Raw genomic sequence first — 24,363 nt, 5'->3', positions numbered from 1 at the left:
TTCTTCATTCTCTTGGTCTTCTTCATGCTCTTGTTCTTCTTGTTCTTCTTCATTCTCTTGGTCTTCTTCATGCTCTTGTTCTTCTTGTTCTTCTTCATTCTCTTGGTCTTCTTGTTCTTCTTCATTCTCTTGGTCTTCTTCATGCTCTTGTTCTTCTTGTTCTTCTTCATTCTCTTGGTCTTCTTGTTCTTCTTCATTCTCTTGTTCTTCTTCATGCTCTTGTTCTTCTTGTTCTTCTTCATTCTCTTGTTCTTCTTGTTCTTCTTCATTCTCTTGGTCTTCTTCATGCTCTTGTTCTTCTTGTTCTTTTTCATTCTCTTGTTCTTCTTCATTCTCTTGGTCTTCTTCATTCTCTTGTTCTTCTTGTTCTTCTTCATTCTCTTGTTCTTCTTCATGCTCTTGTTCTTCTTGTTCTTCTTCATTCTCTTGTTCTTTTCGTTCTTTTTCATTCTATTGTTCTTCTTGTTCTTCATTCTCTTGGTCTTCTTGTTCTTCTCGTTCTTTTTCATTCTCTTGGTCTTCTTGTTCTTCTTCATTCTCTTGGTCTTCTTCATGCTTTTGTTCTGTTTGTTCTTCATCCTCTTGTTCTTGTTCTATTTCTTTTTCAGGCTCTTGTTCTTCATGCTCTTGTTCTTGTTCTTCATGCTCTTGTTCTTTTTGTTCTTCATCCTCTTGTTCTTTTTGTTCTTTTCATGCTCTTGTTCTTGTTCTTCATGCTATTGTTCTTCTTGTTTTTCTTGTCCTTCATTCCCTTGTTCTTCTTGTTCTTGTTCTTTTTCATGCTCTTGTTCTTCTTGTTCTTTAGGCTCTCATTCTTCTTGTTCTTCTTCATGCATGCTCTTGTTCTTGTTCTTCTTCTTCATCTGCTTGCCTGTTCTACCACCCAAACAATTATTTCTTCCATTCCAACTCTAACCTTGTACGTATCGGGTCCTTTTAATTTAGGAAGACACGCACATCTCGAGCTCTCACAAGATACATCCTTATTTCAGAAAACACAACCTTTTTTTAAGTAAAGGAGGCAAATCAAGGGCAGAAAAAAAAGAGATATAAAAAGCCTGTGGTTGTTTCCTCTCCATTAAACCCTGAAAATGTAAATGAAAAAGGAAAGCCAGCAACTCAACTCGAATGCTTTCTTTTACTTCTATTTTCGTTTAGTTAAGCTTTCAAATATCAAATCAGAAATTAAAACGATAAACTGACGTGTTTCCTTTTCTCTCATTCCAGACATGCCACGGATAATGGGTCTCGATCATGGATAGTGAACAACCGCATCAGGAGCTGGTGAAATGTGTGGTTGTGGGCGACACGGCAGTGGGCAAGACTCGCCTCATATGTGCCCGCGCCTGCAACAAGAAGTTCTCCCTCTCCCAACTGCTCAACACACACGTGCCAACCGTCTTCGCGATCGACCAGTACAGGATATACAAGGAGGTGGGTTGGGGGCTGACTGGTGTGTGTGTAATTCACCACTGCCTGATCACGAGTTGGACTCGCTTTTGCCAGCAGGTACCTTCACGACGTGAGCAAGTGCATGCTCATTATCGTCGATCTCTGGATGCTGCCAGGACCCCACACACCACACACCCCATCCCCCTTGCTCAAGGGGGGAGAGTAACCACTCCTAGTCAACGGAAAGAATCTGGCCTGAGCGGGGCTCGAACCGCCACCTGTTTGACCGTGAAGCCTTGCAGCGCGGCGCTCTAACCGACTGAGCTACCGGAATGTGTGTGTGTGTGTGTGTGTGTGTGTGTGTGTGTGTGTGTGTGTGTGTGTGTGTCCTTAGTGGTGTGACTCTATGGTTCTTAGAGATGAGGCAAAGGATGTATAACTGACAGGCTCGTAATTTTGGCAGATTTTTTAGGGGGACTAGAGGGGTTCATAGGTTTATGAGTGGGAGGGAGGGGGGGGAGCAAAGCGAGCATACACAGCTGGGGGAATTTTTTTTAAAGTCAAGCACTTTTAGTGGCATTTTGAGGCCGATAGACAGACATAATAACCAAACGCATGATACTGTATGCAACGGCTCTGTCATCCCTATACCAACAATCAAGGAGGCAGCGGCAAGAGAGCAGATTGTTGCTATATGCTCGCGAACTTTAACAAGACAAGTAAAAATATCGGAGAAATTAACAAAAGAGGATAAGTGATGTATAGAAAAAATTGGGGGCTATTGCTCCCTTGACCCCCACACACACACACACAGAAATTTAGGCCCTGTGTGATGTGGCTTGAAGTGAGGGAGAAGGATTAGTCTTTAAATTGAAAGGGTTAAAGGACAGGTAGGAGGTGCTGCCACTAGGTAACTTAACTGTTGATATACAAGGAGTTTGGAGGATTAAGAGCGAATTGAAAGCGTTGAGGGACAAGAGGTGTAGGAATCTTAACTGGGGAACGTTGGGGTGGATGGTGCTGGGAGGATTAACATGCAGGGAAGAGACGAGGTTGAGGCACAACGAAGAGATGCTGCAGATGAACAGTGAACAGATGAGGGAGAGGAACACTTGGGAGGTAGTGTTATTGAAAGGACAACCAGGAAGTACATTATAGGGTTGAGGAACATTAGGGAGGTGCTGGTGGTGGGAGGATTAACTGAGAAAAGGTATTGAGGCACGAAGAGGAGTTTGGTGTTGGGAGAAGCAACAGGGAACAGGCACAGGAGAGGAGGCAGTGGAGGTCCTCCTGCAGGGTGCTCCTCGGACGGCTGTTCGCATCACTTAGTGGCCTCAACATTTTACGTGACCCCAATAGTAATTAACTTCCTTTCACTGCAAGGTGTCACACTTAATTATAATAAATTCGCATTTTTATTAAAGTAATAGTTATTAGTAGGTTACATATAAACAGTAAGTGAAAACGCTAGTTCTCACCTTGGCGTGTTCCCTCCCTGTGGCGGCGGCAGGTTTTGGAGCGGTCGTGTGTGGTAGTTGACGGTGTGAATGTCTCCCTCCGCCTCTGGGACACTTTCGGGGACCATGATAAGGACCGACGCTTTGCCTATGGCAGGTGAGTCTCTACAGGAACCTCTTGTAGACTATGTATATGTGTATTTTATGGGTTCCCGTACGCCTTGTTTGATCGTGGCTGCGGTCTTCGAGGCGCGGGTACAGTCCCCGGCACTGATGTGTTGCGTCACCCCGCCGCAGGTCGGATGTGGTGCTGCTTTGCTTCTCGGTGGCCAACCCAGTCTCTCTCAGAAACTGCCGCGTCATGTGGTATCCGGAGATCCGGAGATTCTGCCCCAACACGCCAATCCTTCTGGTGGGTTGCAAGAACGACCTCAGGTACATCTGCAAGGACGAGGAGTACCTCAGGTACTGCCAGGACCGCTCGCCTCTCGTCAGGTGGGTTGTGGCACCATTGTTTTGTCCTTCCAACGAGTGAACTTATCACATGATAGCTTTCAACAGAGGGTTGAATGTCAAAGAGTTTTATTTATAATTGAATTTCTTGTGAAGTATGTTTCCTGGCGTTCGACAGGCCAGTGCGGGAGTGTGACTTGGTCATGCCGTGTGAAGGCCGAGCAGTGGCCAGGGAGATTGGAGTGGAGTACTATGAAACCTCGGTGCTGACCTACTTTGGAGTGAATGAGGTTTTCGACAATGTGATCAGAGCCGCCCTCATATCCCGGAGGCAGCAGCGCTTCTGGATGACCAACCTCAAGCGTGTCCAGAGACCTACTTTACAGGTGGGATGGTCGACCTTGTTTCACATGTTTGCCTCACCGCGTATTGCCTAACCCACAAAGAAAGAGTTTGTTAACATTTTTAAAAAATTCCCATCCAGTAGACTCCCTCTAATACAAATGTTGGGCTATTAATAAACTGTGTGGATCAGAACCAAGTAGTCTGGCAGACTGCTTGAGACCCCTTTTCACCGTGCTCCACAGGTGCCTTTCTGCCCGCCCAAGCCCAAGGTGCAGGAGCCGTCTCCGGTGGGGAGCACCCTGCAGGAGGACCTCCACTGCCTCCTCTCCTGTGCCGCCTTCACTGACCTGGTGCTGGTGGCCGGGGGCAGCACCACCTCCGGCGGCACCGTAGTCCATACTCACCGGTGGGTACTGTCCCCCCAAGGTTGCATTACCCGTGTGTGCTAGACACTACCAGGTGCCGGTTGCTGAGAAGTTACTGTGGCTGCAGCACTAGGTCTTGTGGCTTGGTTGTAGTTTCTCTGCAGATGACTATGTTATGTTCTTGATGTATTATTTTCACCTACCTTTAGTATCTTACTTCTTCCTTTTACCCCCAGCTCCACCTTCCCTTCCATTTGTTGACACCGTACACCACTCAGGTGCTGTAGGGCATGAGACACTGCCAGTGATGTCATTGCTGATCACTTCACTGCCTTAGGTTCTTGGTGGCGGCTGCATCAACTGCCTTCCACAAGCTGCTCATGACAGATCTATCTGACTGTGCTGCCACGAGACGTAGTTCAGACTCCAGCATGGTGAGTCCACAGCATATGCTTCTTCTTGACAATCAGTGACAGTTTAAGAGAAGGTAGAGAGAGGGAGAAAGATATTAAATTCTCACAACTAGATACATAAAAATAACCAAAGAATGTGATCTTCATATATAGATTTGTTTCAGTGCAATCACTTGTTCCATATTTGTAGTATGCACACACACACACACACACACACACACACACACACACACACACACACCTCACCTCACCTTCCGTCTCTCCCTTCTACTCGCTGCAGTTGAGTGGGACTTTCGGAGACACCACCTTGGGGAACTTCAACTCGGACACAGAATGTCTCCTCGGGAATGACCACAACCAACCCCGCCCAACAAGGTAAGTGCAGCAACACTAAGTCTTTGTCTTGCATAGAAATTCACCTCATATTTCTTCTTCATTTCTTTTTCTCCATTATACATTTTATAGCAATCCTGCCATACATGAAGATTCATTTTTTTCCTTTTTTATTTCTCTTTCTCTCTTACATATTCTTTTTATCTTTCACACACTTCATTTTATCATTCCCATAGAATAGTGAAGTAAAAGTTTGGTTCAGAGAGGTATGACCTTTGGAGCCTCTTAGAAAAGCAAGTTGCTTGTTATAAACAATCCATTCCAAGTATTTTCTTGTAGCTCCTTTAAAGAGACATTTGGCAAGACTCATTCTGCCCACCCCAGTAGCAGGTGACAGTCAGTGTCAGCTAGTTCTTCAACATTTAATTTCTTCACCAAAGAATACGAGAAGCTGTGAAGCGCAGGTCCAGCATGCAGACTCTGCCCCAGGAGCAGCGGCCCGGCATTCATAGAGAACTCAATCATCCAGCCTTCCAAGCCATTAGTATAGAGCAGGTGAGTTACTACTGACACCCACTCCATGATTCATGCAGAATATTTTTCGCTGTCGCACAAATAATGCCGCCTTGATTTTCTTTTTAAATAATTGAAACCCCCTTGATATATAGGACACTTGTACCACCCCCTTGGGACCACCAAATAACTGCCAGAAGAATTATTTATGTAAGATCTGCATTGTCAAAGCTGTGCATAGAATGGAGATATTAGTGGAGGGTTTTATAGTTGCCATATTTATTTTTCCCCAGTGGGATGACAGAGGTAGTGAACAAAGCAGTTGTGATCGTAGTCCTCGGCAGAGTCCGGCCTGGGTCCCCATCCAGACTGTGGTCCACCTCAGCAAGCTGGTCACCGGCTCTGCGCTCCGTGTGCTCCTCCACTTCCTTTACACAGGCACAATATTTTGTCGAGAGTGCCAGCTGCCTTCCGTTGACCTTAGTGAACTGAAGCAGGCGGCAGAATTCCTGGAGTTGCCTGAGCTTCTGATGTACACCTCAAATCTGATGAAGAAAGAAGAGTTTCTGAATAATGACCTCTCCCAACAGTACTTACAGGTGGGCCTATGAGTCCAAAATGCAGTTTTATTAGACTGCATTACTTCAACTTATCTGAAAAGTAGAGTACTAACAAAGTTAAATTGGCCAGCATGCATTTGATTACATTTGCAGGAGAGTAAGGCAGCGCACCCACCCTGATGTCTGTTTCCCGTTGCTAATGATGATATTTTATTTGCCATCAGATGCTGTCTGGGCGGCTAAAGGAGTTGTGTCTGGAGGGCGGCTTGTTCTCGGATGTGATGTTCCAGCTGGAGGATGGCACAGCAGCTGTTCACCGTCCACTGCTCATGGCTCGGTGCGACATGATGCATGCCATGTTCTCCGGGGACTTCAGGGAAAGCAATGCCAAAGTGGTGAGTTTGAGTATTTCCTGTAAGGCAGAGTTATATAGCTTTGTGAGGCTGTTACTGTGATGTCCAACAAATCTGATGAAAAAATGAAGTAGTAAAAGAATTCCTTTCCACTTGGTGTGAATGTTGAGAAGTGAATGTTAATCTTTTCCATTGTCCACCCACAGATCACCTTCCCAGGAGTAAAGTTGAGGACCTTCCACATCCTGCTTCAGTACCTCTACACAGACTCTGTACCCACCCTCAAGATCCGGGAGTGTCTGCCGGTGGTGGAGCTTGGCAACCGCCTCTGTCTGCCGCGCCTCATCTCTCTGGTGGAAATAGAGATCATTGACCTGTTCCAGCGAGTGATCCAAGCAGGCGGGGATGTCAGTGAGGACTGCATCTACTTGCTGGAGCCCCTTCAGGTACTTCCTTGCTCCTAAGGCTTGCCAGTGACAGGTTCATCATAATTACAAAACTTATAATTCAGTTAGATTTCAAAAAGCCTTTTAACTGAAGCTTACTTGCCTCAGCATTTCATTTACACATACTTTAGTATTGATACAGTAGTGCCTTCTGGTAATCTGAAAGTACAATGTGGGGTTACAATTTATAAGTTTGTTGGGTGGTGTGGTGAACAAGTTCTCACCACCATGGTGGGTTGGGCACAGATGCACAATGCAGACCAACTGGTGGAGTGGTGCCTCACCTGCATGGCCACCAACTACAACCATGTGTGTCACAAGCACACCAAACAGCTGCGCGCCCTCCACCCCGAGAACCAGGCCTACCTGAACCGCCACCGCTGGCCGCCAGTCTGGTGAGTACACTGCCATCTAAACATTTAGAGCCACATTGTGACTTTGTGCTTTTAGCTTATACATTAAATCCTCAGCACTCCTCCTCCTCTCATTGTCATCATGTTTCCTTATAAAATCTTCCAATATGTTCACACAAATCTGTTTCTTTATAGTGAAAGACTCTACATCATTTGTGTACATGAATATGAATTTTTGAGAAGCTCTAAATAGATAATTTCTTAATTTGTCACTTTCACATCTTTGTGTCCAAAATGTATTCATTAATTTCAAGTTTTGTAATAATAGTAGTAGTGTCTCATCACCAGGTATTCATTTATTCATGTTATTTTTCTTGCTCCAGTTCTATAAACTTGGCTCCAACCACCCAAACAGTAATGAGGGAACTTGGAAACAAAACACCCACATTTTCTTTGCCACAATCAAGGGGTCAGAGTTTGAAGTCAACTCTAAAACTTTTAGTGATTTGGTATAATTAGACTTTCTTTGACTTTTTCTTTAAATTCCTTAATTAAACATTAACAGACTTTCTCATGATATTATAATGTTTTAATGTCACCTTGCCGTATTCCATCCCTTGTGTGGGTGGTGCATCGGGGTTGTTGCTATTGTGATTATTATTATTATTATTATTATTATTATTATTATTATTATTGTTGTTGTTGTTATTGTTGTTGTTGTTGTTGTTATTATTATACTAATAGTTATCATTATTATTATGTATTATCATTATTATAATTAATGTTATATGTCTTGTTGAGATACTGGAAATGTAAGTTAACCAAATATGGTGATTTGCAAAGGTAAAGAAAGAAAGCCCAACTAGGTCATCCAAGTGGGTTAATGGGCTATTTCTCTTCATAGTAAGGTAGTTTTAGAAACAGAAAAGTTGTGGAAAAGGATACATACTTGTATTTTTCAAGCATCTTTTTTGTACACCACAATATTAAAAATATTGGTACGCATTGGCAAGGAAAGTTTGGGACCATGGCTGAGTGCCTTCTTGAATGAGTCACTTTGAAGGGTTGATGAGGCTGTCTTTGTCCGGCAGGTACCTCAAGGACTATGACTACTACGAGCGGTGTCTGATGGAGCGGCAGCGGGAGGAGAACCCCATCAAGCCCCTGAAGCGGTCCCGCAACACGGCCGGCTGCCTCTGCTTCACCTCCAAGAGCCGCCGGAATGCCGAGAAACAAAACTATCGCACAATGTAATTAAGCGTCCTGTTCTTTAGCCAGATGGTTTGCTAGCGGTATTCTCAGTTCCCCAAAGCCTGCCTCATCTGTGGTGTGGTCAAGGAGGGTTTTTATTTGTTCATCATTTTTTTTCCAAAACAAGAGCTGTGCATCATCTGATATTATTACTGTCACTACATTATTATTATTATTATTATTATTATTATTATTATTATTATTATTGTCATTTGTTTATTATAATTATCAACATTTTTATTATTGTTGTTGTTCACTTATTATTAATGTTGCTGTTATGACTTACCGTAGAACATGAGTGCAGTTCATGCCTCACGGGCCAGACACTCGTTGATCACACCATTAGTTCTCTGTGCTGTACCTAAGTAGTTTTTAGTTGTCTTTTATTGCAAAAAATTGGTATACATACTAATTTAGAAAATTGCTCAAAAAGTTACATTGCCACCTTAAAACCACCATCACATATTAGTAAGTTTTATAATAATTTGCATTGCATAACTTTAAACATTTACTTAATGCACTTTTGATTTATGAAGAAATATTAACATGTAGTTCTCTTTTGTCTTGAGTGCCAAGCTTTATGAATTTATTTTATTTATGGACACTAATTTTTAGTGCATCCTTTGAGAATTTTTTATTGATTTTGTTGAAGGAGCTGGGACACCTTAAGCGTGTTGCGGGCCTCTCTGAGCCGGGCCAGAAAGTGGGCAACAGCTGGCTCTCAAAAGTGATGAGCAAGATATGCAGACCTCTGCCACCATTCTTTCAGCTTTTTACTTTATTTTTAGAAATGCTGCAATAAAAGTGTAGCTAAACCTAACCAACTTGGACATAAAACCATGTGTGTGTGTGTGTGTGTGTGTGTGTGTGTGTGTGTGTGTGTGTGTTTTAATTATACATTTCACTTGGCTTTGGCAAAATGTTATTGGCTTTTCAGCAATGGCAACTTAATCCTTTAAGGCATCATAAATGTCATCAGCTGTACCTGTGATAAAATTTAAACAACATCAATAAGGAAAAGTAATCTTCAAGTTATAAAAGAAATCTAAATTTTATATTTAACTCGGTGAATTTAGTTTTTGTGTTAATTTTTCACACAAAAAACATGAATCATAATTGTGTGTGTGTGTGTGTGTGTGTGTGTGTGTGTGTGTGTGTCCACCATACATGCATGCATGCAGTAAATGCATGCTTCACAGTCAAGTGCTTTCAAAATATTTTGTTTTATAGTTTGCAACATTTTAAAATTAAGCAATATACTTTAACTAATGTATGTTAACCTTATAAGTATACCTGTGTAGGAAGGTTTATTGCATGAGAGACGTGAGGGTGGTGTATGGAGCAGGCAGGTGAGGCCGCCAGCCAGGTGGTGTGTTGCCGCCCACCAGCTCGGTGCGTCCACCAAACATGTTGTGTTCAGTTATGCATATTCTTTAGGTATTAATGTACCTTGTACAGTGGATTTAGGTTCCACAACAATACATTTAAATTTCCACTTGCACACACACACACACACACATATATGTGTACAGCATTAGTGTGGTCACCTAGATTGAAGAAAGAAATTAGAAAGTTGGAAAGAATACAAAGAGCAGCAACTAAATTAGCAGAAACTCTGAGAGAACATACTTATGAAGAAAGACTGGAGAAATTGGGACTTACAACACTGGAGAGAAGAAGAGAGAGAGGGGACCTAATAGCATTGTACAGGATACAAGAGGGATTGGAGAAATTGGACAGGGAAGACCTAGTGGTACGTGACAGAAGTGTGACAAGAGGCAATGGTAAGAAATTGAAGAAGAGCGACTGTAGGAGAGACATTAAGAAATACAGTTTTCCATGCAGAAGCATAACAACATGGAACGGACTTGACGAGAAGACTGTGTATGCAAAAACGATTCATGAATTTAAAGCCAAACTGGATAATAAGCGTAATGGAGACGGGACAGCACGAGCCTAGTACGGCTCTTTTCCTGTATTTCGCAACTAGGTCTATACACACACACACACACACACATACACACACACCATGATACATTTACTTGCATGTACACAGAAATGCATGCATAAGTTAAGAAATGAGGTAATTTTTAGATCAATCTTGGTGTTGTAGTTTATTTTCCAGACCAAAGAGGTGTGTGGCTCCCTTGTGCACACATCACTGTGATTATTGTCGCACCAACACTTTCATTGTTGGTCTAGCTGAGCAGTCATTTGTCATTTGATATTGACCACTCATTTCTTTCTGTGAAATGAGATTGCTACATGATTTCAACATAGTCTCATTTAGGTGTATCTTATTCATGAACCAAGGCACTACATTTAGAGACTGGAAATGTAGCTGAAATTGTATGTTGCTCAACTCCATGATTTTTTGATATGGTTTAATAGTCTTGTTTTAAGGAAATATTTTTTCTATGATATTTTTTACATTAATAGTTAGTGTGGATATTGGGTGATTGAGCACAGCTGATGGATGGTGAAAAGCCATCTGTGTTACTATATAATTTGTTAGCTTTATTTAGGATTTTTATACATTTTAACAATGAGTAACCAGTAACCACTTGTGTTGGCTTCATCGGGAAATGTGCTTCATATTGTCTCTGTTTGTTGATTGTTGTATTCCTTTAAGATTATGAGGGTTACTGAACACATTTTACAGATACTGGTTATGTTTTAAAGGGACAGTTCAGTGTGGCACATCCTGTATGACTTACCTTCTGGTTTGGTTAACAAGAACTTTGCTATTGCTAGAACATAAGTTTGCTGCACCAAACAATGAAATACTATACAGATTGTAAGGGAGAATGTGGTAACAGCTGCCACCCCAAACCCCAAACTGTAATTCATGCTCACTGAGGCCACCCAACCTTCATCTCTGCTCTTAAGATTTTTTTTTTCTTTTTCCTTTTTATGTCCTATCCTCATGGCAACATTCACACCAGGCATATGCTCCTAGCAAGATTATCTTTCAGACTAACCTTTAGTTTATTGTGCCTTATTTTATAATAACTGTCCATTACTGCATTACTGTGACATCCTTCTCAATGTTGCCAACTAAGTATACTCATGCTGAAAAAGATATGGTGAAATTGAATACTGATAGAGGAAAGACTGTTCTGTGGCTGTATTCATAAAAACTTTGCTTTCTCATACAAATAAGAGACATATCTAAGCTAAGCAATCATGTTACTTACTGTCGAGCATATTCCCACACATTTTGATCCTGGAGCCACCCTGCTGAGGCTGAGAATTGCTTTTATTCACATGCGTCAGGAAACATTTTATTCCCACACTTTTTTCTCACATCATTAGCTTAATGGAGTTAGCTCAAGAACTGAAGAAAAGCTTGCCTTTCTTGGCTGTGATGAAGTATTTCTTTATCTCATATATATATATATATATATATATATATATATATATATATATATATATATATATATATATATATATATATATATATATATATATATATATATATATATATATATATATATATATATATATATATATATATATCTATATATATATAGATATATATAATTTTTCTCTTTGTCACATATAAGCAAAATGACCTCTCATTCAAATATCCCTGTCCTTATAAACACTGTATTTCTTTACTTCATTATTATGATTATATATTTTTATTTATTTCTCATCATTACTAGTCTTTGTAGTGATCCGTGCAGCACTGTGTAATGTTGGGTGATCCTTCCTTTGCTAGTGAGTACTTTCTCTTTCTCTAGTTTTTCTGAGGCAATTTTTATTCCCTGCCCAATGTCTGGGTAATGGTCCACTAATGGACATGATGAAAATAATATTTTTTCTTCTATTCCTCCGGAATTTTTACATTTTAGATACGGTTTAAAGTTTGGTCATGCACAACTTGCTGAAAAAGAATTTGGTGTGTTCTTTGATCCTTTTTTTATTTTATTTTTTTATTTATTTTTTTTTTTTTCTCTCCAAAAGATTCAGTCTTATATATCAATCACACTGAAAGCAAACACAACATAAATAAATATTTCTATGCATATGTGGGAAACATGGAGTCTCTAAAGACAAGGATTTTTTTTTTTTTTTTTTTTTTTTTTTGTGTGTGTGTGTGTGTGTGTGTGTGTGTGTGTGTGTGTGTGTGTGTGTGTGTGTGTGTGTTTACCTAGCTGTGGTGTACCTGAAATGAGCTACACTCATGGGGTCCCATCTTTATGTCGCGATTGGTCAAACTTAGCTTTACACTCATTTAAGTTTTTTGCCTGGATAATCTCTTTGCCAGACTATTCCACCTATCAGTGCTTTTTTATAAAGATAACTATTTCTTGATATCATTCAAGGATTTTGTCTTTTTTCAGTTTTTTTCTATGTCCCCTTGTTTTTTAAAATAAGTTGCTCATACAATCTTATTAATGTATTTCGCTGGTGGCAATGTGTGTGTGTGTGTGTGTGTTTACCTATTACCTATTTGTAGTCTACCGGGCCCGAGCTAAGCTCTAATAGTCCCATTTCCATATCTACATTCATCCAGAATTTCCTTCATTTGTTGGACACGTGTGTGTGTGTGTGTGTGTGTGTGTGTTTGCATGCTTGCATGTATGTGTGTGTACGTATATGTGTGTGCTTGCGTGTGTCTAGCCACAGCAGAAGAGGCATTCTCAGTTCTCCAGGGTGGCAGCACCTTGTAAATATGACCTCCTTCCTTACATTTATGCTAATTTCATCATGTACTTGTTCTGTGATATGTTTCAAAATGAACATTCTTTCATTTCCATGAACATTTTAGAAGCAACAATCACATCATCAGCATAAGGGTTAGTTTCCCCAGAATGTCAAGTTTAGAGCACATTGAATACACACCTTCACCTTGGCAGAAAGAACATTTTCAATTATACATCATACAAAGGTGCATGCTAACTGCATTAGACAGCAAATGTATGTTTCAGAAGATTTAAAGTAGTATTACAAAACTTTTTTTTTTTTTTTTTTCAATGCAAGGCAAAATTCTAGACAAGACCATTGTTGCCTCAACAAATTCATTGCTAACTATATAATTAGAAACAACATTGAAAAGAGTGAGGGTAAAGATCTTTAGTTTCAGTATCTTTTGTCTGGAGGCACAGCCCAACACACTGCCCAGATAATGTCAGGAATTTCTGTCTTGCCAGCCTACACCAGCGTTGGGAATCAGCTCTCTAGTAACTGCACCTCTGTAAAGCATCAACTAGAACTACAACATTATTTTTATTTTTCATCAGTTTAAAAACTAATGTAGTACACAAATATGCATGATTAAGCAATTTCAGAATTGGAAAAGTTTCCCAGACTAAGCGTGTCAACAACAGTTGCTTTAATCATCACATTCTTAGCAATGATGAGTAGATTGCTGAGTGAATCTTATAAGTGAATGCTCACCTTAGCACAGCATATTCATGGTGACATTCTGTACTGATTGACCTTAAGAACTCAATTTTAGATTGAATCTTCATGTTCTTGAACATTTATAGTTAGTAAGGAGCAACAGTCTTGGCCCAGTGAAGGTGGTGTTTGTGGTGTCACCGGCCAGGGCTCGTTAAGTCTTCTTTAGTTCTTAAAATGGGTTGGGATATTGCTGTTTACCACAGAGCTGTTATATATATATATATATATATATATATATATATATATATATATATATATATATATATATATATATATATATATATATATATATATATACAAAATTTCACAAGACATTACAGTACACCTGTTGTAATGCAGGCAGCACCTTGATCAGCACTTGTCCTTAGTTTCTCGGCAGCACAGCCCACTAAACCATCCATTGTCTTTATCATGTGCATATTAGAATGTCTGTGTTATTTTATACTATCATGAGGGAATAAAACACTTTCTAAATTAAGAATGCCACCCAGAATACAAACAGAGCTATATTTATCTCCTATACTGTGACACAACCAGCTCCCTAGCCAGCCACATCATCATTGTTTTCCACCCACAGCGTTGTGATACTGCCTGGACCAGTTTCTTTGTGTTTAGAGTTAGGGTGTGATGTACCTTAATGTATCCGTAGACCTGAACCTTTTTAATCCAGAAACACCAGATGTGAGATGATGCAAGTAGGTCCCAAGAAGGTGCCCAGGAAGCCCTCGGGACCCTGGGACCCTGCCAAGTGTTGGATGAGTGACTGTAATGTTTTTAACTAAAGAATAAGACAGGATCCACAAAAGTTGCTGTGGTGTAATATTACAGCAAAGCAAAATATGATTAAGAAGGTTTGGGTGGTTTTGCAGAAGCTGCTCTGTAGTTCAGTGTGTGGATATGGTATGATGTGTATATGTATATACTCAGTTTAAAGTGAGCCATAAAGCTTTGTACTTTTCTAAGATTATAGCAAAGAAACTACATGTCATTTTAACTCGAATGTACACTTCATAATGATGACCCAACTGCTGCTCTGGTGAGTGACCGAGCAGCAATTTTTGTCCACTCCACACTCACCACCAGCAAGTACAACAGTCCATTGCTAGAGCTTGAATTACATAAATATCTGTAGATAGTGTTCAGATAAGTCAGGTAACATAAGCAGCATTTGGGGTAAACACTCAGTCATTGTCAAGAGGTAGCCATAGTAGGTGAGTGCTCAACTTTCAACTTGGATCACTGAAAATTTGGGCCTTAGAAATATCACTAAGAGTTACCCTTTTTTTTTTTTTTCATAGCTTGAAAAGAGTGATATAATAGGTCAAATTAGAGGCTGGTGTTTGGGTCTATTGTTCAGTGGTGCTGAGGCTCATTGTGACGGCAGTGATTCAGAGGATCCAGGCGAGACTCATCCGTGGCTGCGGCAAGGCAGGACCAGAACCACTTTCATGTTCACCGTGTTTTGGTTTATCAGATGTGAGTTCCTATTTGAGATTTAGAAATAACTTCATCTTTCTCTTGTTCATACAGTAATCAGCATTTATAGTGAGGAGCAGTTGAGTTTAGCTACATCAGTTGTTAACGTTCACATTGACTTCCAGTAACAGGGTATCCTTTTTTCTCTTGAAAAAAAAAAATCCAACAAAGGGAATATGATACCATTCTTACTAATGAATGGTCGAATATTTTTTGTCAGAGTATTTTTGTTAAAGATTATGTTTTAAAGAAACCAAACTTTTCTGTGTAGAACACATACGTGTACATTGTCACCGAAGAATGATAACTGCCAGACACCACTTAGTAAAGTCAGAGTAGTAAGTTTAGATGCAACATATTCATTAGGATGAAGTTAAATTTTTTGAAGATTCTCACAGCCATCATGAAAGCAACTTAAACAGTACAATTGATGTAGCTGAAAACTGTTTAGTGTAACTGTTACAGGCTGTGAGGTACCAGTGTAAAGTAAAGTTTTCCTCATGTCTGAGAGCTGGTGATGCCTGTCTACCTGTGCAACTTTTCATACACAGTAAAGGCAGTTAATTAAGGGAGAGTCCCCGGGAGGCTCCGTGTACCTCGTCTAAGGTGTGTGCAAGAAAAGTCATTGGTGCTACCACACCAGGGTTGGGCTTCTCATATGACACTCAAATCTTTTAAATTGCTTTGCATGTATATTCTTTTACTGTCTGAGTAAATGTTTAAGTACCAATGTAATCCTTAATGAGGTTAGAAAAGTAAGTATTAGTCTATCTGGGGTAAAATTAGGCCAAGGCAGTGTCTGTACAATCACTTGACATTTTCTGTTGAACATTAGAAATAATTATCTGATTATTTATTTTCAAAACATTATTATATTCACAGATAAGTAAGTGTCTTGCACTTTTATTTTTTATTCTTCAGTGCACATTTGATGGAGAATGGCTAGTAATGAGAGGGTTTGTGCATGTTTTCCCGCACTAAACCCAGGGAAGAAATAACTCGACAACTGTTTAAAGATAATGTATCATAAGGTTTTTATACTCTGTATTTCTACTGTTGAACGATGTTAGGGCATCAAGGAACATCGACTTGTTTGGTCCCACAAGGAAAAATTATATGATTCTGGACTCTCAGAACAGTCAGACCTGGTGTTACTTATGTCAAGAAAAATTGAAGATGTTAATCTGAAACATCACAAGATATTAATACATTAATATCCTTGTAGCCTTCCAGTGAATGTATCTTTGCTCTAATACATGCAGCTTTGCGGCCACATGCAGCACCACAGAGGCCACCTCGTGAGAAACAATATTTACATGATATCAGAATGTTTTAAGCAGAAGGTATTCTTCTGCAAATGTTCAATGAGATACTTTGAAACACTCATTGGCCATGTGAATGATAAGAAAGAATACAATACTAATCTTGCTTGCCTTTGGGAATTGGTCAAGCCACTTGATCTCTGAGCTGTGTCTGGTCGTAGTGCAGCCCTTCCATCAGCACACATCATGTAGCAATCACAAATATGTATCAGAATAGTATTAAGTGTCATTTAGTCTTTGTGATACCATCTTCTCCATAAGAAAGCGCACAAATGCATCTCATAGACATCATTGTTACCTCTTGGAAGATCGCAGAAGGCCCAGGCGCTGCTAACATCAACTCTGACCAACATGTAATGCAGGGAAATGTAATTATTCATTGCCAAAAATGTAGATCATTGTTTTATAAGAACTACTTGACATTTTAATTTGAGATATGAAGTTTCAAACTATTTGCTGTGTTGATTTTTTGCAACTCCTTGTGTGTTTGGCTGCTTTGGTATGTCACTAAGCATTGGTCTTGAACTGCACTCACAAAATTTAGGTTGATGTACCTTAGACAGATCATAAGTGTTGCTTTATATCTGTAAGATCTCTAGTACACTGGAGACTTAATAGCACAAGTTAGTATGTGAATGGTGGTGGCAACCTTTGGTGTGTGTGGACTATGTTGAATACTTTAAGGAGGCCAGATAGTTCTGTGTGAACTTTGCTTCTTGAAAGGCTGGTTCCACAAAACTGTTGTGATTTACAGTCTAGGTTCTCGGTAGTGGTGAGTTGCAGTGAGTGGATGGACCACTAGCCCAAGGTATTCATGTGTGAAATGGTGATTGGCTGTTCAGTCCACATTTCTTGATCAGAGTGTGATAGGAGGCATGTCTAAGCTTCAAATAGGGAGAGGCGATTCATCTGAGGGAGGGATGAAAATATGTTTTAGGAGAAAGCTTGCTTGAGTTGCTGAGTTTCTTGCACGCAGCCCCTGACTCATTTTTCAAGAACAATCATGGCCCTAGGCAGTGTAGATAACGTACATCATTGGAAACTGTAAAATAAGGATTAGATATTTGCTATTTTATATATGGCTTTTGACAACTTCAATAAATGTGAATGACCTGTTGCAGTTTTTACATTAGAGGAACCTATTTTTTGTGTATGCAGCAGTTTCTCACTTGATATTAGCAAGACTGATGCATAATGCACATGGTTCATGCCAGTAGCTGATAGTTCCTCCATGAAACCTCTAGAGTATGCCTCTCCCCCCCTCCATCCTTTGTCCAAACCCCCTACCTAATAGCACCATTCGACAAGTCCCCTGGCCCTCCCCACACCCCCTCGTCTGTATATACTCATTTTAGCATTTTCTTCAAATGTAATTCCACCTGCCCAGAGAAGTAGGATTGCTACATTGTTTCTTTTACTGGTAGAAGTTTAAGTCAGTTATTTGCTCCTAAGGTTCAAATTGTGCTTGAACATATGCAAATAATCTCCCAAAGTTTTGCTTATAGTATGTATATACTGCAACAAAGTTGTCCTTCCACAAACACATTTTGAGACTTGTTACAGAATAATGTTTTCACTTTTTTTCACCCTTCTTGGGGATTTGCAAGTACAGAAGGTGAGTTTCCATCTCTTTTGAGTGTACTACTAACATAAAAAGCTGCTGATTGGAGGGTTTTAGTGAATTATGAACATTTGTTTGGAAACCCTGTAATGCAGATTACACAAGGTCAAAAAACAACATTTGGTCCACATGACTTCCACTGTAGTGCTAATGCCCCAGATGACTGCGTACATCTAGTAAAACAAATGTACATAAAGAGGATGTGTGGAGGTATTATCTAAAGTAAGTCATGTCCCTGAAACTAGCTCCTGAAGGTGTAGGTGACTGACAACTTTGATGCATAACTCTGCCCCATGCCAGGGTGTTCTTGTGGCCTCATCACACCCTCACACACATCAGCAAACACACACTAAATTGAAAGCTGTTCTGCTGAAGTGAAGACAAAAAACAGATAGTAAAGGCGAAATTCATTAATCCCTCATACATCTTAGTCTGGGAACAATTTATTAACAAACAGTAACTTGATCATGAGCACTCCCATCACAGCTTGCCTCCTTTTGACATTCTGCCATGACTCACCAAGTAGCCTTCAGGCCTCAGACAGAACCTGTTCCTTACAGCAGCTCACCACCTCAAGCAGGCTTTCCCTTCCTCACAACTTATTGTTAAGAGCTTGGTACTAATAATAGCTGGGTCAGGAGTGGATGTGGTGATGAAAGTGCCACTTAAGTTAGTGCTTATGTAAATTATTGTCTTTTAAGGGAGGGAAGTACATTGTTATTTTGTCAGATATGCATCCAGATGATTAGATGAAGGGAAATCAATGTAGTTGTGTTTGTATTTTTCTTTGTAGATGTTCAGTGGAATGTGTTTGTGTGGGGTGAGATATACTTGTGTTACACAGTGTATCATATAATGGAAAGTAATGGTGTGAAAAGGAAAAGATTAATTAGGTTTGGATTTATGTGAGGATTGTTACAGTCATGTGGAGAGGAATGTATGTCTGGTGTCTGGATGCTCGCTGTGCTGATGTGATGTGGGATGGGAATTAATTAATACAAGAAAGAGGCAGTGCAGTCCAGTAGTAGATTGGCATGTACAAAATAGAAAAGTAAATGTCGGCGTAGAGAGGTGATAAAAAGTGATAACGAAAAATGGAATAACGATAAATCGACTGGAGAGAGAGAGAGAGAGAGAGAGAGAGAGAGAGAGAGAGATTTTATTAGGTTGATATCGAGAGCTGTGTGGTGTGGAGTAAGTGGTGGTGCCTATGGTGATGCGTGACGCGATGCAGAATGAGCTCGGTATGAACTGTGTCAACATGGTGAAGGATGTTATGCTGTAATGTGTTAAGTGTCGCGTTACCACTGGGAAACACAATAAAATGTGGTGTCATTAGTGTAGGTTCTGGTGTATATAACCTTGAGTAACGCGTGTCTCCTCCACAGGGCGTACAACACGTGTAGCTGGTACTGCTGGCCCTGGATCGAGAACCTCTTATGAAGCCACCTGCCACTTCACCTTCGCCGGCCATCCATCTGCTGAACCGTCGTCCTCCTCACCGCGTCACCTCACCGTCATCATCGCCTCAGCCAGTAGTCTTGACATACAAGTTATTCTTTTTTTAGTGAGATCATTCATCGTCAACTGTCACCTCTCGTTTGTGATCATTAGGTTGTAGCAGCCACATGTCATTCACGTCGGTACAGCCGCTCATCATCGGGGGCAGCGGTGTGCTGCCCCACGCCGCGGCGGAGGTGGCGCCGGCGGCCTGGGGAGGCCAGGTCACAGCGTGCCGGGCCTCACCTCGTCTTTCACTGCATGGCGACATACGAGTATGCATGGCAGGGCTGTACAAACGCGCACATGAGCGCACATACGCTGTTATTTTATTGTAGTGCTACAAGCTGCGACATTAATCGAATTTCAGACCATAGTCAGAATTTGTACAAAACTAGCACTCTACCCAAATGTTCTAATTCAGCATGTGAAATCGCAAGTGTACTCTCGTTTCCTTCAACATTTGCAACCATAAGAATCGGGTAAAATTTCACCCGTGGCCCCCCGCCCTGCCTCCCCAGCCCCCGGGCCGCGCCCCGCCACCACCATGAGTATCCGTCTGCAGCATCACTCGTTACGGCCTTGATGTTCTGCTGTTGGAGATTTTCCCTTCTCCATTAAGAACAAACTTGGTATTGTGTAGTAAGTAAATGTACATAGTTTGTGTAAATCTTACAGTTGTATCATTTTTATTTTTATGAGGAAAACTCACTTTTGGAATAAGTAGGAGAGTAACTACAGTAGCTCTCGAGCTCGCTGCTCAGCAGCCTCGAGTTTAGACGGTCGCCTGAAGCTGCCATGCATGTTCGCCTCAAGAAGACTCATCTGGCCAAGAAATACTGAACAGTAACCCTCACATCAGGTATTCCAGTCTGCATTGAGGGTTTGTGACAGCTGCAGCCACTCGTCTTGTCGCAAGTCTTACACTGTGATGACCAAGACGAAGAACAAGACTCTTTCGTATCTCTTGTCCCGCTTGTCCGCCAACTTCCAAGTTGGCTTCCTTATCAGTAATTCTCTTCTATGCTCACCCACCGTGGTACTGGAGAAGCTTTAGTTTTAGTAAGAATACTACGAAAAGGAAAAAAAAGATTATTTTCTATTGTTCGTTCATGTGTTATGTGCTGAAAATAATGTAAGATGTCTGGTTGAGTGTCAGGGAAAAGGTTAATTCGGCAGGGCAGTCGAGCGACCGGGCGTCGTGCCACATGCTGGCAAGGCTCCGAATGAAGCTGCTGGTGGTCAAGGAGTCTCAAGGGCTCCCGCCTGAGTCATCCGTGGACACTCACCGCGGGACCAGCCAGACGCCACACCCACCTGTCGCCGGACACCGGGGCAGCGCTCCACCTGCCGTAAAGTAAGCAATGTCCTCAGCTATCATCTGGTTACAGTGCGAAGTCGCGTCCATGAGGACACGTACCGAGCACCTTCAGGTAGCCCCTCGGCCCCCCGGACGCAGGCAATACACACGTGTGTTCAGGTATCACCGCTGGACCGGCCACCTCGATCTGCCTGCCGAGGAAGGACCGTCGCGTCTGCCTCATACTGTGATGTTAACTATCGGTGTATTACATCGCTTCATACTTATGTATTCAGTTGCAACTTTATCAGTGGATTACACTTATTTGTTTTCGTTAGTGCTCAGGCACGTCCCACCCTTACAAATGTAATGTGGAAGATGTTGCACAAGAAGTGGCCTGTTGTGCACTGTTTCATGATCTCGTACCTCACACACTGTTGCCGCACCACAACACATCCACACCGAAGCCATATCCCGTGTGACTCTACATACCGATGTACCGGGGCTCAAAATTAGCAGTAGCTTCTCATGCCATCACGATGATTTCTAGGTTCCATTGGCTGTGCACTCACGCTGTGTGTGATCCTAACCTCCACTCCTCATCAGTAACAATAAAAGGTAGCGCAATGTTATGCCGTTCTTGTTATTCCTCCCTTAGACAGTGTTCACTCTGTGTATGCTATGGCGGTGTGGTATTGTTGGGGAGGCTTGTCACCCCACACCCTACGCCCCTTGCTGCCCCGGCACCCTGTTGTGGCCCCAGGAATTCTCCAACGCTAATATTTACCATAAGTCACGCGCCGCGGCCCGTGCAGCCTTCTTGTTCCTTGCCTCACCCGGTTTGTTCTTAGACTGCTTCAACTATAACTTCTACGACTACTCCGAGGTTTACAGTAAGTAAAATAAGAAAAAATAAGTAGGCCTATGAGATGGGCGGGAGAGGTGTTACGTAACTGCTGCATGAAGGTAGCTATTGACTGACAGTCATGCATAAAGTGCATGATCTAAGTACTCTTCTTTCGATGTTTGATTTTATTACCATCTGGGGAACAGGTTGGGCAGCATCTCAGCGGGAAGGGTGAGGTTATTATGTTCTCACTCGCGCCACAGGAGTGTAGCAGAAGGCGCACCGCCTCCGTCCAAGGCCTACGAGAGTAGGCCTTACTCCGTCTCGGACGGCCCTTCAGTCTTGCGGGATGGGAGGCGCGGTGAGGTAGTCTGGAGTCCTGTGAAGGGTTGGTCAACTTTTATAACTATCACTTCGAGCAATTCTGAAAATCACCTTCCCCCTCCATATAACTACAGTGTAAGGAGCAACACACACACACACACACACACACACACATATATATATATATATATATATATTTATATATATATATATATATATATAGAGAGAGAGAGAGAGAGAGAGAGAGAGAGAGAGAGAGAGAGATGCCACTATAGGGTGGCCCTGATCGACACTCCCCCTGCGGCTGGCCTTTTGCCGGCTCAGCGACAGAGTGTATTTAATTGCACTATGTAAGATGTATATATAAATATATATATCTATATATATATATATATATATATATATATATATATATATATATATATATAGATATATAGGTTTGTGTGTGTGTGTGTGTGTGGGTGGGTGTGTGTGTTGAGAGAGAGAGAGAGAGAGAGAGAGAGAGAGAGAGAGAGAGAGAGAGAGAGAGAGAGAGAGAGAGAGAGAGAGAATTTCAGTTGGCCACGTTAGCGTTGCCCCAAGTACTGCCTACGTATCGAGAGAGTCCTGTGCTGTGTAGCTATTTCCTGGGAGCAGAGTTCCTCGATAACCAATGAGCCACCACCACCAGCACCCCTGCCGCCACCCACCACTTCTAGGAAGCCCAGGCACAGGCAGGAGTGTCCACATGAATATTTAACACACTATGTGTGACGTGGCTGACGTCACAGTGTCAGATTTGTTTATTAGATAGTAGATATATTCAGTCCAGCAAACTAGGAAAAAAGCTTACTCTCTTATTATAGCTATTTAACACGCGGATCGGTCACTGCTAGGTCAGGGACATGCCATTGTTGGCCTAAACCAAGGAGAACTTGGCTTGAACCAGCCATCAATAACAACGCAACGGGATGGCAGGTGTAAGTCTACTAGGACAGTAGCCGAAGTGCATGTATGTTGTAATGTTATAAGAAAAAAAAACTAGCTCAGCATTGGTAACCAGCATATTACCTATAAATAGTGACTCAATTAAACCTCTTTGAGTGACACACACACACACACACACACACACACACTCTCTCTCTCTCTCTCTCTCTCTCTCTCTCTCTCTCTCTCTCTCTCTCTCTCTCTCTCTCTCTCTATATATAAATATATATATATATATATATATATATATATATATATATATATATATATATATATATATAATCAATTAAGTACCTAGCTAATCTACATATTGTTATTTATAACCTGACGCCACTGTGGGCAGGAGTATTGCGGTCAGCAGTAAAACATCCCTAACAAACTTGCGGGGGAGGAGTGGCGTGAAAATACTTAGGTAATGGGTGTAGAAGAGAGCCATAGTGATATAGAGGAAGGATCAAGAGATTACTAATGTGGTGAAACAGTAAAAAAAGCGAGTATTGCTCAAATGTTTGCCGGGTCGGGGAGGTTTGCTGGCGCGGGTGACAGAGGGCGAGAGCCAGTGTGTTTTGAACCTTTGCAAATGGCAGGCGTGTGTTGCGTGCTCCTCAGGGGCTGAAGTGACGTCCCTCACACCGAGGACAAGGTGGAGTAGCCCAGCAGCATCATGCCCGACCCTCCTATCATGTGAGTACCCCCGGGGCCGTGTGTCCGCCGGGGCTGTGCTGGCGTGGCAGGGCTCGAGGAGGAGCTGGCTGGCCCTTCACAAGCACCCTAGTGGACACCACACTGAATTGCCTTTTTGTTTGTACACAAATGCTTGGCTCGGCCCGCCGCTGCCCCGGACTGAAATTTGGTGGTGCCTTGGAATGAGAACATGGAAGGTACACGGGGCGGGGCACGAACTGGGCCTCGAGCTGCGGTGTAACATGTGAGGGGGAAAAGTGTTCAGCCAGGGCAGTGCCACCAGCCAGCCAGCCAGCCAGCCCCTGTGTGTGTGTGTGTGTGTTTGTAGAGTCACACCACTGTTCTTTTAATCTTAGCCATTTTAATACTGAAGTTCAAGAGAATATTTCCATTGAAGGGTTAAAAGAAATCACAGTACACAGTCCCTATCTCTCTTTGGGCAGGAAGTGGTAGGATGTGAAGCCAAGTGTTGTAATCATGCTGGAGCTTGTGATGATGACTGTTTTATCGAGGCGGATTATTTATTTCTCTGCGATACAATGGTCGCTGAAATCTTATCAGTCTTGGCAAGTATTAGGTTAGGTTGGGTGCAGTTGACAGAATGGGTTGAAGGCTTGCATTACATTGAAATTCTGTATTCTTAAAAGCTTTCATTAACGAGGGATATTTGGTGTAAC

General features: G+C 41.7%; 2 protein-coding genes across 4 annotated transcripts in view; both read left to right on the top strand.

Annotated features, from left to right (window-relative positions):
• The window catches only part of LOC127007710 (rho-related BTB domain-containing protein 1-like), a 37,407-nt gene extending 15,910 nt beyond the window's left edge, over positions 1-21,497 (top strand). Inside the window, exons 2-15 of one of the 3 annotated variants that reach the window (XM_050878944.1) lie at positions 1,228-1,434; positions 2,903-3,006; positions 3,147-3,344; positions 3,481-3,688; positions 3,890-4,053; positions 4,350-4,446; positions 4,706-4,800; positions 5,199-5,313; positions 5,565-5,870; positions 6,056-6,226; positions 6,391-6,630; positions 6,877-7,025; positions 8,075-8,233; positions 19,454-21,497. In XM_050878944.1, coding sequence (XP_050734901.1) covers positions 1,255-1,434; positions 2,903-3,006; positions 3,147-3,344; positions 3,481-3,688; positions 3,890-4,053; positions 4,350-4,446; positions 4,706-4,800; positions 5,199-5,313; positions 5,565-5,870; positions 6,056-6,226; positions 6,391-6,630; positions 6,877-7,025; positions 8,075-8,233; positions 19,454-19,508 — 2,241 coding nt within the window. In that variant the 5' untranslated portion in view covers positions 1,228-1,254 and the 3' untranslated portion in view covers positions 19,509-21,497. Of the gene's footprint in view, positions 1-1,227; positions 1,435-2,902; positions 3,007-3,146; positions 3,345-3,480; positions 3,689-3,889; positions 4,054-4,349; positions 4,447-4,705; positions 4,801-5,198; positions 5,314-5,564; positions 5,871-6,055; positions 6,227-6,390; positions 6,631-6,876; positions 7,026-8,074; positions 8,234-8,886; positions 9,384-19,453 lie in introns of those variants that run through there. The other 2 variants (XM_050878943.1, XM_050878945.1) reach the window with 2 other exon arrangements.
• A 2,011-nt stretch (positions 21,498-23,508) lies between these two features.
• Positions 23,509-24,363, top strand: part of LOC127007708 (protein pellino-like) — an 89,941-nt gene continuing 89,086 nt past the window's right edge. Inside the window, exon 1 of the mRNA XM_050878940.1 lies at positions 23,509-23,686. Coding sequence (XP_050734897.1) covers positions 23,667-23,686 — 20 coding nt within the window. The 5' untranslated portion in view covers positions 23,509-23,666. The remainder of the gene's footprint in view (positions 23,687-24,363) is intronic.

The sequence above is a fragment of the Eriocheir sinensis genome, chromosome 36 (genome assembly GCF_024679095.1).
Source record: "Eriocheir sinensis breed Jianghai 21 chromosome 36, ASM2467909v1, whole genome shotgun sequence".
Taxonomy (NCBI): domain Eukaryota; kingdom Metazoa; phylum Arthropoda; class Malacostraca; order Decapoda; family Varunidae; genus Eriocheir; species Eriocheir sinensis.
Note: the sequence above shows the minus strand (reverse complement) of the source record. Positions and strands in the feature narration are given on the sequence as shown.